The sequence below is a fragment of the Trematomus bernacchii genome, unplaced genomic scaffold (assembly GCF_902827165.1).
Source record: "Trematomus bernacchii unplaced genomic scaffold, fTreBer1.1, whole genome shotgun sequence".
NCBI lineage: Eukaryota > Metazoa > Chordata > Actinopteri > Perciformes > Nototheniidae > Trematomus > Trematomus bernacchii.
The window spans coordinates 7,962,036-7,976,770 of NW_022987593.1; the positions used below are offsets into that span (position 1 = coordinate 7,962,036).

The 14,735-nt window shown below is 39.3% G+C and overlaps 1 protein-coding gene across 3 annotated transcripts in view; it reads left to right on the top strand.

The window, feature by feature from the left end:
• lrba (LPS responsive beige-like anchor protein) overlaps positions 1-14,735 on the top strand; it is a 185,632-nt gene that overhangs the window by 96,051 nt on the left and 74,846 nt on the right. For 2 of the 3 annotated variants that reach the window (XM_034130210.1, XM_034130211.1), the window contains exons 37-39: positions 9,412-9,536; positions 9,828-9,842; positions 14,506-14,649. In XM_034130210.1, coding sequence (XP_033986101.1) covers positions 9,412-9,536; positions 9,828-9,842; positions 14,506-14,649 — 284 coding nt within the window. The remainder of the gene's footprint in view (positions 1-9,411; positions 9,537-9,827; positions 9,843-14,505; positions 14,650-14,735) is intronic. The other variant, XM_034130213.1, reaches the window with a different exon arrangement.

Below are 14,735 nucleotides of genomic sequence, written 5' to 3' on the forward strand. Positions count from 1 at the left end.
GCAGAGCTGAAAAAGGAAATGGGACTCCAGCACGTCAGCGGAGATTATAACCATAGGAAACAAGAACATAACTGTTTAGAGTACACTGACTCTCGGAAATGCACGACACGAGAGGGGCAGGAAGACAGACGGAGAGAGGGAGAGAGAGAGAGAGAGAGAGTTGGATGGAACCAAGGATGAGGCAGAGATATTTGTAACTGAAGCATTACAAGTGAAGATGGAGACAGAGACAAGACCAGGACATTTTTTTCCTACATCCTATCCTCTCGCTGCAGTATACACTAAACCAAAGCGATGAGTGATTGCACAAATCTGTATGTAAAAGGTTAAGAGCGTGTCTTGTTTGCTGGATGGTAAACTCTGCAGCTGCTGTCTTATCTGTCCATCAGACTGACTTTTGTTGTGTTTAGGAACAGAATAAACAGTGTAGCTGGATCCGAAATATTTTCTAATTCGAATTTATACATCAGATTTGGTCATTGCATTCATTTTTGCACGCCACCGTTCCACACAGCAATTGATGTTGTTTCTATTTCAGTCTTTTCTAGCTAGTCTTTTTGTTACATATTTCACCAAATGTAAGTCTTGGTGGATGTTAAATGGCATTTAGACATTGATAATCTCTGAAACGAGCCCATCTTTAGATTCAAAATAGTCCATTACTTTGTACAGTAATTAAATAGTCATTTATAAAAGAAATTAGCATTGGTTTGCTTATAAATACGTTGCAGTCTAAACACAAACATGACCTGCTGTATGAGCAGTGGCAGCTGTAGCAGTCTGAAGCTCCCGGCTCATCCCAGGAAGAGACAGTTGTTTCCTTTAGTCCAGCTCCGGACTACTTCAAAACCAATTAGCATGGGGCTCGAGTTTTGGTCATCCATCTGACTTGATACAGTCATAAACATATAGCATAAACATAGCAATGGAAGCCTGCCTTCAGTTATGCTCATCTTTCTGTAAACGAGACTCTTTGTATCTTGCATGAATCTCCAACGCTAAAGTCCTTAAACGGGTTTAACGTGAAACCCTCCACCTCATTAATCATGCACGGTGACATGCGTCTGGGACAGAAAAGTTGTGACGGGGACAAAAAGGATGTTTCCTAAATCTCTGGGGAGACCGTTCGAGTTTGACAGACCCTCGTTCCATCAGTTACATAAAATAACGTGCCACAGAGGCCCTACCGTGCAGCCTGGCTCATGGATATGAATTAGAATATAGCCTTAATGATAACATTTACCTCCACTGTATATACAGTACAGTGGCTGGGGCTGTAAGGAATAGCAACAAAGTGTCATGGTGGAACATATTAACAGCTGATGATGTCCATATGTTAGCATGGTTAAGTGTTGCATTGTAGGCCGAGACCCTAAAGATTATACTCAGTGGATCATCTAATATGAGAAGAAACAAGTGGTTAAGCAAATAAAACTGGTGCTTTTAATCATAATGGTGGATATGGCGCTATTATTTTTTCACAATTTATATTATATAAGTTACTATATTATAATTAAGACATATTGGTATTTTTTATTTTGTAAGTTATCAAAATGTATTTAAAATTTTAACTTTTTATGATTGTTTGTGAAGGTTTGGTGTACATTATAATTTATATATCTTTATGATTTGGTGAAGCATGTTTACCACGTAAAGTAGCAGTAGTAGTAGAAGGTTGACAAATCTGCTTTTTCATTCCATTTGTTGCTTTTTGCCATATTTTTCATTTTGTTGGTTATTTTTTTGAACAATTATGGTGAAAATGTGTAATCCGTGTTTTTAGTTTCCTCTTTAAACACAAATAAGTCAAATGTATTTGTTTGTGTATATATAGCCTAAGTGTCTCTGGTTTATAAACCTCTATGTTGTCACTGAATGGGAAGGTGTCCAATTCAACCAATATACCCTAACCATTTACATATTTTATATCCTCTGTTTCGTTTTTTAGTATCAGTTTTGTTCGTCCTCCTCCTAGCATTCCAGACATATAATGGAATCCTTGTTATGAAGTATGAAAGAGCGCCACCATCCCAGAAACACCATTTACACCACCCTACCTCGCTGCCTCGCTGCTCACAGCCCGGTGTGACTCTGTAGCAACTCTCAGATTTATGAGTTTTATATACCCTTAAGAAAGTATATGGCCTTGGTGGAGCAAGGTCATGATAAAAGGTTGCTGATCAATATCTGAATGAAAAGCCATTTGGGAAGTTTTTAGGGCTTTTTTTTCCTCCTTTCTCCCTGGATGCAATATCTTCAGAGTATCGATTGTCCGGGGCCAGTAGTTAGTCAAAGGCTATCTCCTTTGACTAACCCCTTTGCAGCGTGTCAGCCCCCCCCCTCCCTTCTCCTAGTGATAGATTGGTATGCTTCCAGCCACTGTAATTACACCATGGTACCAGCAGGTCATTTATTTTGCTACTTTCACCATTTGCTAAAAGAATTGCCTTTTATCTTAGGAATCCAGCTCTTTCTTGTGCAACTAAAGCAGGAAAAAGGCCACATAAAATACCCACGTCCCGAGAGTGTGAGACTGAGGATCATCCTTTACTCGTAGATCTTCCGCTCGTATTCTCGCTGTAGATTTACTTTACACCCCCCATCCCCTGTGTCTGAGTTCAAGTGCAGCACCTAAGAGCATCAGACCAGGGGAGTTCAATGTGCGAGATTTGTGATGTTAAGAGATTATATTGATAAAAGATGGAGGGACAGATTTATGCAAGGGCTTTTCTGTTAAACTAGTTGACAATCATAACAATTTAAATATATACTAAACTATATAATTTACAAAAAAGAAATAAATACTAAATACTTGACTAAAATCTATCTTACCACACTCTGTTTATGAAGGAAACAAAACTAGAATGTAGCTATTTCTACACAAAGTCTATAACTATAAACAATATGATAACACTTAAATTCTGGCTCTAAGGTACAGTATAACGTCCGATGTTCATGAGCTCTGAAGCTCTATTTAACTGTACAAAACTCCCATTATGAGCAACATGATAAATCACCGGACGGAAATGTAGTATTTAACATTCAAGGGGTGATATTTTTTTCCCCCCCGTTAGATTATTTTCTCGAATGAAGAGATAACTACATGGCCATTATAGTTAGTCAGACTTCTGTCTATATGATCGCCTCAATCACCTTGCAATGGAATTGCTGCACTTGACACACAAACACTCACGCATGCACAGAGCGCTATAAGTGCTGTATAATGGGCCCGGCCGTGTGATGGAGAGAGGGGAGGAGGTGCTCATGAATAGCAGACAGCCTCGCTAGATGAGATTGCCGATCCGTGGAGTCCTGCATCACACTGGAGCAGGACACAAACAAACTAATATATGGACATTTCATAGGAGATTGTTTGTTTGTTTATTAAAGTATCAGAAAACCTCTCGCTTAGATCATCTCACTTGTATTTGTAAATCATACACTAATCATACGAGATCATACACTTAACTGGAACTAATCTTGTTTTTTTATTAAGTTTTAAATTGTATGTTTACAATGTTTTTTGTAGTTCTTATGTGAGGCACCTTACAGAATTAGGCTTTTGATGTTTAAGGTTAAACAAACTTGTGTTATGAATGTAATTTTAGGGCAAAAAAAAAAACCCCTCCTCTGACTCGGCTGACCTTGGGCTTCTCTGCTGTGTTTTCTTTTGGGCTGTGTTGGAGACGTTGGGTATGTGTTCAGATTTGTCATACCATTCAAGATCAGCTCTGAAAGCTAGAGGTCAGGAGATTATTACAATGGGCCAGTAATGGCAGAATTATGCAACTCCGGTCCAGTGCATGCCCTCATTACCTCGCAGTAGTGGTGATAAATGGCCTTAAATGCATGTTGTCAAAATCACAGGAAAAATGTGACCCTTCATCAAAAATACAGATGGTACCACTTCAGCGATGTAGCTGGGGAAATGTGTATATACTATTTATTATGTAGGCCATGCTTGGATAATTTCAGTAAGGCAAACCGTGAAGCTGTTTTAACATTAAACAATAAAATCAAGTGCACCATTTTTTCATTTAATGGTGAAAGCTTTTTTTTTTTTTACAGCATTTTAAATCTTTCTGTCTTTAGTCAATATTTACTACTTTACGAAACACAGCACTTTCCCTTTTACCTCCCATGAAATCTGATATAATGAGTGTGTAATTGTCTGGCTTTTTGTTGGTGAATTTACACTGAGTGTAATTGCTGCTAATTGGAAGCTGCGCACTAAGCTGGTGGTAATTAGGGCTCGATTTGCATTATTTCATTTGGCTGCACTGCATTGTGGGGAGTCTGAAGCCTCTTGCCTCCCACCCATGGGAGTACTTTGATCCTCACAAGCCGGGGATGTTGCGGAGATGCAATATCAGTGCCTCTGTTTTTCAGATCGCTTTTTGAAAGCTCTTGGATAAATTGGAGTTAATTGGGAGGAGTGGTAGGTGCTCATGTTGTCTGGGTAATGAGAGTGTGTGCACTCTTGTGTGTTAGCAACAGATTCAGTGAAAAGGGAGCTGACAACAGTGTGATGAAAGCAAAGGCTGTACATACTTTGTTTCACTGTGGCTCCATTACTTGGCTCGCATGTAGGATTTCGTTTTTTAGCTTTCATTTTCTCTTCTTAAATCTGTTTTCACATGCACTTAATCACAGACATGGTGGGGTGTTGGATCATGATATTTAAATTCATATTAAAAAAAATAGACAAATTAAATGGCTTCATGCTATGATTAATAATAAGGAGGGGCAATATTACATGTGGACTGTCATTTAAGAGGATAAGATGGTAATGGTGCTGGGTCTGTGACCCTAACATCACCTCTGGTAAATGTTGTAAACAACATTAGCTGAGGTGAATTAACATACACACATGTAGATGGTAAACCTCATTGGAGTGGGAAGGATAAGCATTAATGCACATGTAGAAAATCACTTCGGCAAGACTTAATCATGCCAAACGATTTCAGTGGGAAGGTATTTGGTCCTGTTTCATTTTAATTTGAGTCTGGAGATACCATGGATGTGATCGCTGCCACCGTTTGACAAAGAGCCGGCGCTCAAGCAACCAGTCCTCCACATGACAAATCCTCAATCTATTCCTGCCCTCCCGTTTCTTCTAAACACATGGTTTATGCAAATCAAAGCAAAATGATCTTGGGAATAGCGGCAATGTTTGAGCAATTTGAAGGCTGCCAATGGGAACTGGCATTAATATAAAAATAAGCCAGGAGAGAAATCTCTTCTACATATGCAGGTCTCATTGACTGTACCCAAATTAATTTAGCAGAAAGGTTATGAATGACTGTTTGTGCCAAAGTGCAGTCGCTTGTAGTGATATATGAAAGCATATTCACTCTGCATGTCCTGCTTGCTATGATAAAGGTCATGCTATCATTTACATAATAGCAAATGCTTTGGAAATAAACCATTGCAAGAAAAAGGGGATGTTTTCTTTTGCTCTCCATATACGCCCCTGATACATTCAACCTTTTTGAGATATCTGAATTTGAATTAAATAATATAAAATAGTCTGGAAGGAAATTGGATTCTAATATGAGTTTCAAGTTGCATTTAAAAACAACTAAAGATAATTTTAAAAAGCTGGAAATGGGGGAAAAAGCTGGGATTCATCTGTCTCTGAAACAACCGTCCGATTGAATCTTGATGGATGGCAGTCATTTGTCCTCGTCAGCAAACGAACAATCGCGCCATAGAAATAGCCGTGCTATCAAACTTTCAGGACCTGCTCCGAGAACTGGCCGTTTGATAATCCCATTAATATATGATGATTATAAGAGGGGACTTGGGATTGTTCATTTTAGGGGTTTCTTAATGCCACATTATTATTTTATTTAGGGTAAGATTAAACTATAATACCCCCCGAGGGAAATTGGGATGGTGCAGCGGGAAACGGTAACAGCCAAGACAACAAAGGATAGAACACATTTAAGAGTCTTGAATAACATGTATGTATTAAAACAAAAAAAAGTATTTATATTTTGATAATTTGATTGCATTTGGTTGAATTGGTAACAACTATCGTTTATTCTATCTCTATTACAGACGTTGATGTGCTTTAAAAAACACTTGTTATGTTCAAATAAAGGGAGTTTAGTCATCAGCTTACATTCTGGCATTGGCGCAAGCTAAAGAAATGTGCTTCTTCCTTGTTATTTGGATAAACAGCACCCATGGGTCAGGCCGTAGTTTATATTTAAGGACATTGATAACGTGGTTCACTTGGCCCTCCACTTTCTAATTTCTGTAAAGTATTTTCACAATCCTAAACAAGCTTTCCTTCTGAACACTCCTCACAACCAAACCATTTGTTTCACGTGTCACCCAGCCATGCCAGATCTTTTTGGATGCCTTCTCTGTTTAGATGTAAATGGACAATTTAGTAGCACGATTTGAATCTTAAGAAACCCACAAGTAAAGTATCTCCTAGCAGTGTGTTGATGTTTTTGGTAAGTTTATTATCTGAAGCCATAACTGTTTTGTTAACTGATTCGGGAGAAAGACTTTCAGTGGCACATAAAAGGAGAAACTTGAGCTTCCCCATTCATCCTCTGTGTTGGTAAACTTCCTTTAATTTACAACTCCAAAGCCCTGAAGAGCATCCAAAAGATGTCTAAAAAAAGGAAAAGAAAAAAAGGTAATTACTATTTACTACTTCACATAAAACTCTTCCGGACTCTGTTTCAGTAGCCAATGTGGTCTACATTAAAAAGGCAACAAATTCTCTGTAGTACACACACACTCAGAGCCTTCTCATGTACGGCTTGCAGTGTTATATTTCTATGTTTTGCCCAGATTTTAAGAAAAGATACTCTCTCTGTCAAATCATCTCCCTCCCCTTTCATCATCAGACAAGGCGCCGCTCTTCCGGACACCTTTTATGACCGAACTAATTACTAATTACACAAGTGGTTGGCCTGAGCCGCAGCACAACGCTGGCCCTTTGTTATTTTAATTGTTGTTATTTTGAAGAATGGCGCTTCAGTAAATTGTGCCATGGATGCCCTAGGAGGATGGATGAGCGCTGAATAATTTATCATCTTTGTGGAAACACACTCAGCGTGCGGTATGGGGGTTGCATAGCGCCGTACATCTCCATTCTTGTTACGGCGGCACTCTCGTTGGGGATTGATGACGAGGTATCCTTCATCGTGCGTCCACCTCTTCTCGCACCCCATCATTAGGACTCCCATTGTCGCCTGTTCATGGAGCGCTGGGTGAATATGACTGGCAGAGGTGGTCCCCCCCATGCTTTGACTAATTACTCGCCTCCTGATGGATTAATGTGTATTGTGTGAATCAGACAGACCCCCCTCTTCAGTGAGATGAGAGACGAGTGCGTCCTGATTCGGAGCTGTGCGGCATGCACAACCTTGATAATTATTTTCATAGATGAATACCATTGCAGGCAGGATGATGAAGTGGTCATTTGCGTTCAGAGACTATCAGAGGCAAACATGGAGCGGGGTCTTTGTCACTGGCGAGAAATCTACACCCGCACAGACCTGCGCGCCTTGTGTCGTTCCAACTTGCATTAACACACACTCTTGATTCACTATTCTGGAAATAACGCAATTTACATTCCCATTTATGCCATTTTATACACTTCTCAATCATCTCCTCCTATGGTAGCTTATGGCTGACTTTTATGAACTACATTTACATCCAGACTTAAGATATGAGGAGCAGCCACTCATCGCTTGTCATCCTTCCTTTTGAGATTTTTTTTTGTCCAGATAAATCAAATAATCAATGGTTTTCATTAGCCAGGGCAAACGGGGGCTTTTAAGTACCCGTTTGGAAATTGTATTTATTTTCTTGCGTAAAGCTCCTTTCCCTTTTAGAGGCCCCTGTGTGATCATTGGTGTGTTGGCCTGAAGATTTGTGAGGAGCCCCCGGCCAGAGCAGCGTTGGAGAGTAGATCACATAAAGCACGCTGGGGTTCTCCCGTCATAGCTTATTCCACTGAAACCATAAACTGTGTCTTCCTACACCTTCACAGGACACACTGCAGCCACTTATAGGAAACTACTGATGGTTTTGTTTTTATTGGTTTAGAAATATGTTGTATTGGATAAACCTTGGTATTTCGTCTTTCAACATTTGTTTAGATTGTTTGCCTTTTTGCTGCTTTTGTCTTATATAAAAGGGTAAAGAAAACGACCTACCTGGTTTATAGTTACCACATATCTAATTATACTGTATTTGTCATAGATCCGGCGTGTCCTATTTTCAGTCCTGTCCTCATTTTTACTCTTCCCCGCAGAATTAAAGAGATTTACAGTATTTCACGAAAGCTTGGTAAATTGTTGCACAATGTTTTAAGACACGTGTAACCTTGAAGAAAAACGAACAAAACTAACTCCAGGATAGGCCTATACTAGGATGTTCTTTTTTTTCCTTTGCTTTTCTCGTGAGAACATTTAGTCCAAGTAAAATGACTGTTTGACTTGAGTCAGACAGTCAGGATTTACTCTCACTGAAGACCCGAGTGCATGTTGTTTTCCCTCCCCACCTGAGTTGTTAATCATTAACGCATGAAAAGTGAATTTTAGAGCCGCCTAATGACACGCAAACAGCTCTGCTTTGGGCTTAAAAGTCATTTAAATTAACAACCTATTAAACTGGAAAATAAACAATTGCTCATGTAATTAGAAAAAAATCATCATCTTAAACCTTGTTTTGCCTCTAAGCCATGGGCAATGAATACTTTAGATTACATTTTAATTAAATAACTTTCAAAAATAAAAGTGATATGTTATATAGACACAGTATACATGCACAATGCTGTAGCAGTGTCTCCTCATTTAAAGTGAACACTTTATTTTCCTTGAGCAGAATGATTTACTGACCGGGCCCGGTAAAGGGAGATGTAAATTGCAAAAGAAAAATGTCTGCTGTAGACATTGATTAATATTGGTAATGCTATCCCCCCCCCCCCCTCCCCCCTCCATGTTTGTAATGGCCTTCTCCTTATCCTGCGAGCCATGAGTCCTGACAAGAGGCATCCTGCTGGGCTTGAAATGAGCCCTGGAATGGAAGCACGTGCCACAAAAGTGTGTGTGGAAAATGATCACGCTGACATTTGCTCATTCCACTGTGATGTACCTAGTGCACTTCACCTTCTCAAAGAGAGGAGGAAAAACAAAACAATGAAAGGGAACACCTTATCCTCTGACATGGAGATACTGTCATTGTCAAGTACAATGATTTGGGGTCTAAACTTGTCTTAAGTGAATGTTTTTAAAGAGTCATTCTGAGGGTTAAAAAAAAAAAGGCCCAAACACAATGCTGTCTTTATGTCTGCTTGCTCGGACTGAGTGCTAATGCTGGGCTGCTATACCATGCTGGCTGGTAATTGCTAACACATGTGCTACCTCTGTCTCGCTGCAGCCGGCCGAGGGAGTTCTGGCGCCTGGACTACTGGGAGGACGATTTAAGGCGGCGACGTCGCTTCATCAAGAACCCCTCCGGATCCACTCACTCAGAGGCTACGCTCAAAGCAGCGGGCGAACACGGTCAGTCCCCTCCACCAATCCCCTCCTGTTGTCTGCACTCCCTTTTCTCACACGCTTAGTGGTAGCACCAGGTACAAGGTAATAAAAGTTAGTCGTCCCGTAGCAATAAAATATTTATTGTACCACAAGACACAGTAAAATAGTACTCTCATTTACATTTCACAAAGGTAATTTGACACTCTGCTTCCCATTATGCAAAGCTGGGCTAATAATCACCCTGTGTGTCAACATGCTTAGTCAATTGAGATGAAACGTGACATTTGTACATTCTTTTTTTCTGCTGCATAACAGTGGCTGATATCAGTGGTAAGTAGCATTCATACTTCCTCCTTTACTTGTATGTCATTTTTCTTTATTATTCATGTTTTTGCATTGGAACAACAGGTCATTTGGGGATGTATGCTTGTTATGCATTTACTAGCATGATTTTGTGATTGATCAGAGGTTAAAATATGTTCCTTATCATAGTCAAAATCATATGGGTTGTGTATAACATTTTTAAATGTAATGTCATGAGTTGTATTACTCCTTCAGATTAACTATTTAACTTGTGAAGCGCAAAGTGATGTCTACCAAAGCTTTTATTTGAAAAAGAGTCCACATTGTACTTGCAGCCCCTTAAGATGTGAGAACATGTAATCTGGTTTGAAAAAACTCTGTCAATATTCCCGTAGTAAATTGACCACATTGATTACTTTTTCCTCCAGAATTTAAATAGGACCGATCAATTTCTCATTGTTTCTGTGCACTCTCCTATAAAGACAGGTGCTGATTTCCAATAAACCTCGTCTGAGAACAATTTAACATTCCCAGGAGTCCCTTATACCCACAAAATCTAAATGACACATGTCCCTGCATTAGCAGTAGGAGTCGCATTTCTCTCCAAGAGTGCATGTAATCCCTGATATCTGCAAATATAATGATTCTACACACATCAGGGTTTGCAATCATCATCATGCTGGGTCTACATTTACCAGATCAATATTTGATTCCCTCAAATAAATGGCCATTTCTGGACCAAAATGTCCTCCATGTGTCACCTGTTAAAGTCCCCCTAAATGTGACATCATTCCAAAAGACAAACAGCAGGTGTGACAGAAGTCAATACAAATGTGATATTAAAGCAATAAGTGTGGGGGATCCTGGGAGAGTTGTGCTCTGCAGTAATGGCTGCAGTGTGGAGGCAGCTGGAGACGCAGCCAGCTGCTCGCTGTTCTTCTGCAGCTAGCCTCTGAAATGTACTTTGTTTCCATCTTAATTCCTCCTGGTTTTCCCTTCAGTTAGTTCATGACAGAAAACAGACACATCACTTTTTACCCTCTTATTGACTTCTTCTGGCTGATGAAAATGTGTTAAAAGCTTTCTGTGAGTTCGTCATTCAGGTGTTTTGTCTGGTATTTAATTTTATTCAAAACGGTTTCAGCTTATGTGCTTTTTTTCACCGGGGGAAGAAAGACAAATTCCTGCAAACATTTGCTTTCAAAGTGAAGTCTGTGCTAAAATAGCCAGCAGCCAGTTGTGGCAAGGGTATGCTACCTCAAGAGAGTATACTGCCGGGCTGAAGTATGGGAATATATCATTAAAATAACTCTTTGACATTGAAGCCTGACGGCATCCATTTTCTGATGTAACCTTTCGTCTTGTTTTAGTCGACCCGACATTTGTTACGGAAGTGCAGCTCAAGATGAGAATGCAGGGCTGAGTTTTCAAACCGAGCACAAAGGTCATATCTGGCTGTAATTATATTCATCAGATGCAGAGGGGAGAATGCAGTCTAACCCCCTAAGAAAATATTTAGTATGAGATCAAGCCTGAATTTACTCTTGTTTTCTAGCTACTTGTGGCTGCACTTCTGAAATCTCACGCTTGATTATAAAATTAGAAGCAATGGAAAATATTTAGCATTTTATACTGGGTGATCTATTGTGACAACGTGGTATTTTCTCCTCTTTTTTTTTTAGAAGGGGGAAATGTACATCTTTTCATTTAGACATGGAGGAAAATGTGAATTTCTGCATTAATAGTAGGACAACTGTTATCATTCATACTGCGCCAAGATGATTTCCACAGGAGAGTGTGTGGCTGCCAGTAGGTTTGAGTAGGCTGTTCTGTATTTGCCTGGAAAGAACCATCTTTTCTGGGGATTGATTTGGTCTGGTCCAGGGCCCGTGTACCAGAGGTGGCAGAGTAAATACCTGAAGACTAATGTCTCTGTTCTGGTAATCAATACTCGCCTCGTGACCACACTCCTGGCTACGCTCCCGTTAAAAACAAATTTGTTAATTTTGACAATTTAATTGCTGCGACCATGCATGCCTTGAGTTGTATAAGCAGGTAGTTGAACCTCTCAGTCGGGAAATGGGGTCTAGGAAAAAAGTGTAACCTGTTGGGATTTATGCACGTTTGTGTTCCCTGCGTGTTGAGTGATGAGGTTGAAGTGCACTGCCGGATTTCTGTTAATGTGGCACGCCTGTTCTTTGCATGGATTGTTTATCATGATAATCTTTTTAAATAGTGCTTTCATTTAAATGACGTTTTAAACCGTGAGTAACTGTTCTGAGTTTCCCTCTATTTATTGTTTTCACTGCCATAGATATTAGTAAAATGTATAGCATTTAATTGTAATTCCTTATGTTACACACACACACACACAAATAGACACACACACTTTGTTTGCTTATATCAGGGGTCTTCAACGTCTTTAAGACCAAAGAGCCCTTAGCTAAAAGAGAGAAGGAACAGGGACCCCCGCGCTGTATAGGTATAAAATTGAGTTGCATATGAAAGAGGGTTACAATACCATGTACGGCATCTTTAAGTGTCATGTGTAGAAATACCACTAAACTATTAAAATAATAATACCTAGCTCTAGCTAACTGGTTCGATTCTTTAAATAAGTGCCACAGGGATTTAGCACAGGCCAGCTTGCTCATGTCATTGCCCAAAGATCCATGGGTAAACGTGAGACTATACAAAAATGTTGTTTAAGAGTAAATGGATTGTTTTTGTCCTTTTTTACGCATAGACATTTTGAGTTTTTCTAATATGTTTGATTCATGTTACTCAATGTGTATTTTCAGACACATCTTAAACAACATTATCGGACAATAATTTAGCAGCTCCCCTGCAGTGGCACTGAAGACCCACGGTTAAAACCAAACGATAACTCTAAAATTAGGACATTCCCTTGAAACACACGCACGCACGCACACATAGAAAACGTACAAAACTGTCAAAATCCTCAGTTGTCAAACTACAAGAAGAATAAAAATAAACAGTATGCATGAACGAGTGAGAAGTTAGCACGTAGCCTGTCACTTATGAGCTTATTTATTTTATGTGTGTCATAACTCTGGTGAAAATAGCTTTTTTCTTGCTGTTCTCAAAGACTCAGCCCAACAACAAGCTGACTGGTCGATATTTTGGTTGCACTTCCTTCAGTGTATACTGAGGAACTATTTTTAACTTGTACTTTAGAAGGAGCATTGACCAGACAATTACGAGGTTTAGTTACAACAGACTGTTTTTCTAATGTGTGATACTGATGTTAGATGTACACTACTTGCAAATTGGGGTGAGAATTACTGAGCATGTTTACAGTGAAATGCAAAGAAGTTCAAACATGTCCGTCTTTTAAGCTCATGATAAGTCCCCTGTCCACTTGCCTGGTGTGAATACAATGGCATGTGGTACGTATTAGAGGAGCTGGTAGTAATTTCGGTGCTGCTAACTAAAGAATCCTCCAGGGAGGCTTAATTACAGGAAGACCATTCTAAATATCACGAGCTGCATATTTTCCATGACAAGAGATTTTTTATCCTGGCTGGTAGTTTCAACGTATATAGCCACATGACACGAGTGTGCATTTCCAGGCAGTGCAATTGATCTCCCCTCAGGTGATGATTAAAAAAATCCACTAGGTATTAGTTTTATGTTTAGCGTCTCACCGGATGATTTAAACTGTGTTTTTAGCAGTATGCTGCATTAGAAACCTGCACAGAGGCAGCGAAAGCGCTCTTTATATTGCCAGCTATGTTTACAGAGAGCTGTGCTGTGGACTTGTGTCTGTGGATCCTTACCATGCACCTCTGGGGAATGCAAGGCTCCGTAAATGTTTGCAGATTGCCATTTTTCTTAAATAATCCAGTTGGAACCTCAAGTCACGTTGAGTTGAACTCAAAATTGGAAGTGTGCGACCTTTGTTTAAGAAAAATTGATTTTGACTAACAATTTGTAAAATGGTGTCTGATTGGATGCTTTCTAATGGCAAAATGCATTCAATGTTAGGATTATGTTAGACTTTTGTGTGCCTCGTTTTCAGTTTGTCTGCTTGCACGTATATCTGCAAATCTGGCAATGCAACACAGGTCAACATTGCTCCTCACTGATGTAGGTTTAAAAGCAGTGCTGATGGACTTTGCAAATAGTTTTACTACCTGACAAGAATAATATTCCAAGATAATGTGTTACAAAGTTCCTAACCTAAAATACTTTACTCAAATCAATGTGCATTTTATTGTGTGTAAATTAAAGCAATTCTGAGAATATAGCTTTGTTAATATTATGATAATAATGATTTGAATGGACAGTCTTCTTTTTATTTAACACTACACACTCGTAGCCTAGCTGAAGTTTAAAAAAGGGCAGCAGATAAATAAAATAAATAGAGCTGATAGCTCGTATTAGAGCAAAACTGCTTTTTAATTCACAATTTAATTGACATTTCCACTCATTGTTTGCTGTTTGTATAATTTTTTTTATGCAGAGAAGATGTCTTAGTTGGGCGCTTGGTTTTAGTTAAAAACTAATTCTGCTCAAATGTGATAATTGAAATATGCAAGCCATCAAATCTGCACTAAAATAAAGTTAACATGTTTTTCTAGACCTACAACATAATTTGAAATATATTGAACACTCTATATAACATGCATTAAGACAAAATAAAAATAGAAGCCTTTCCCCACTGCAGCATCCGAGGAAGATATTCTCAAAGGAAAGCAGTCCATCAGAAGTCAGGCTCTGGGAAATCAAAACTCTGAGAGTGAGACGTCACTCGACGGAGACGATGACACTCTGTCATCTCCAGAGGAGAAGGACCTGGAGAACTTTACAGGTAAAGTAACAGCTCATCTTCTTCACCTCTCCCTATTTCTCACCCCTCCCTGCAGCCCAGACAAAATAAAGAAGCATGCTGTCATT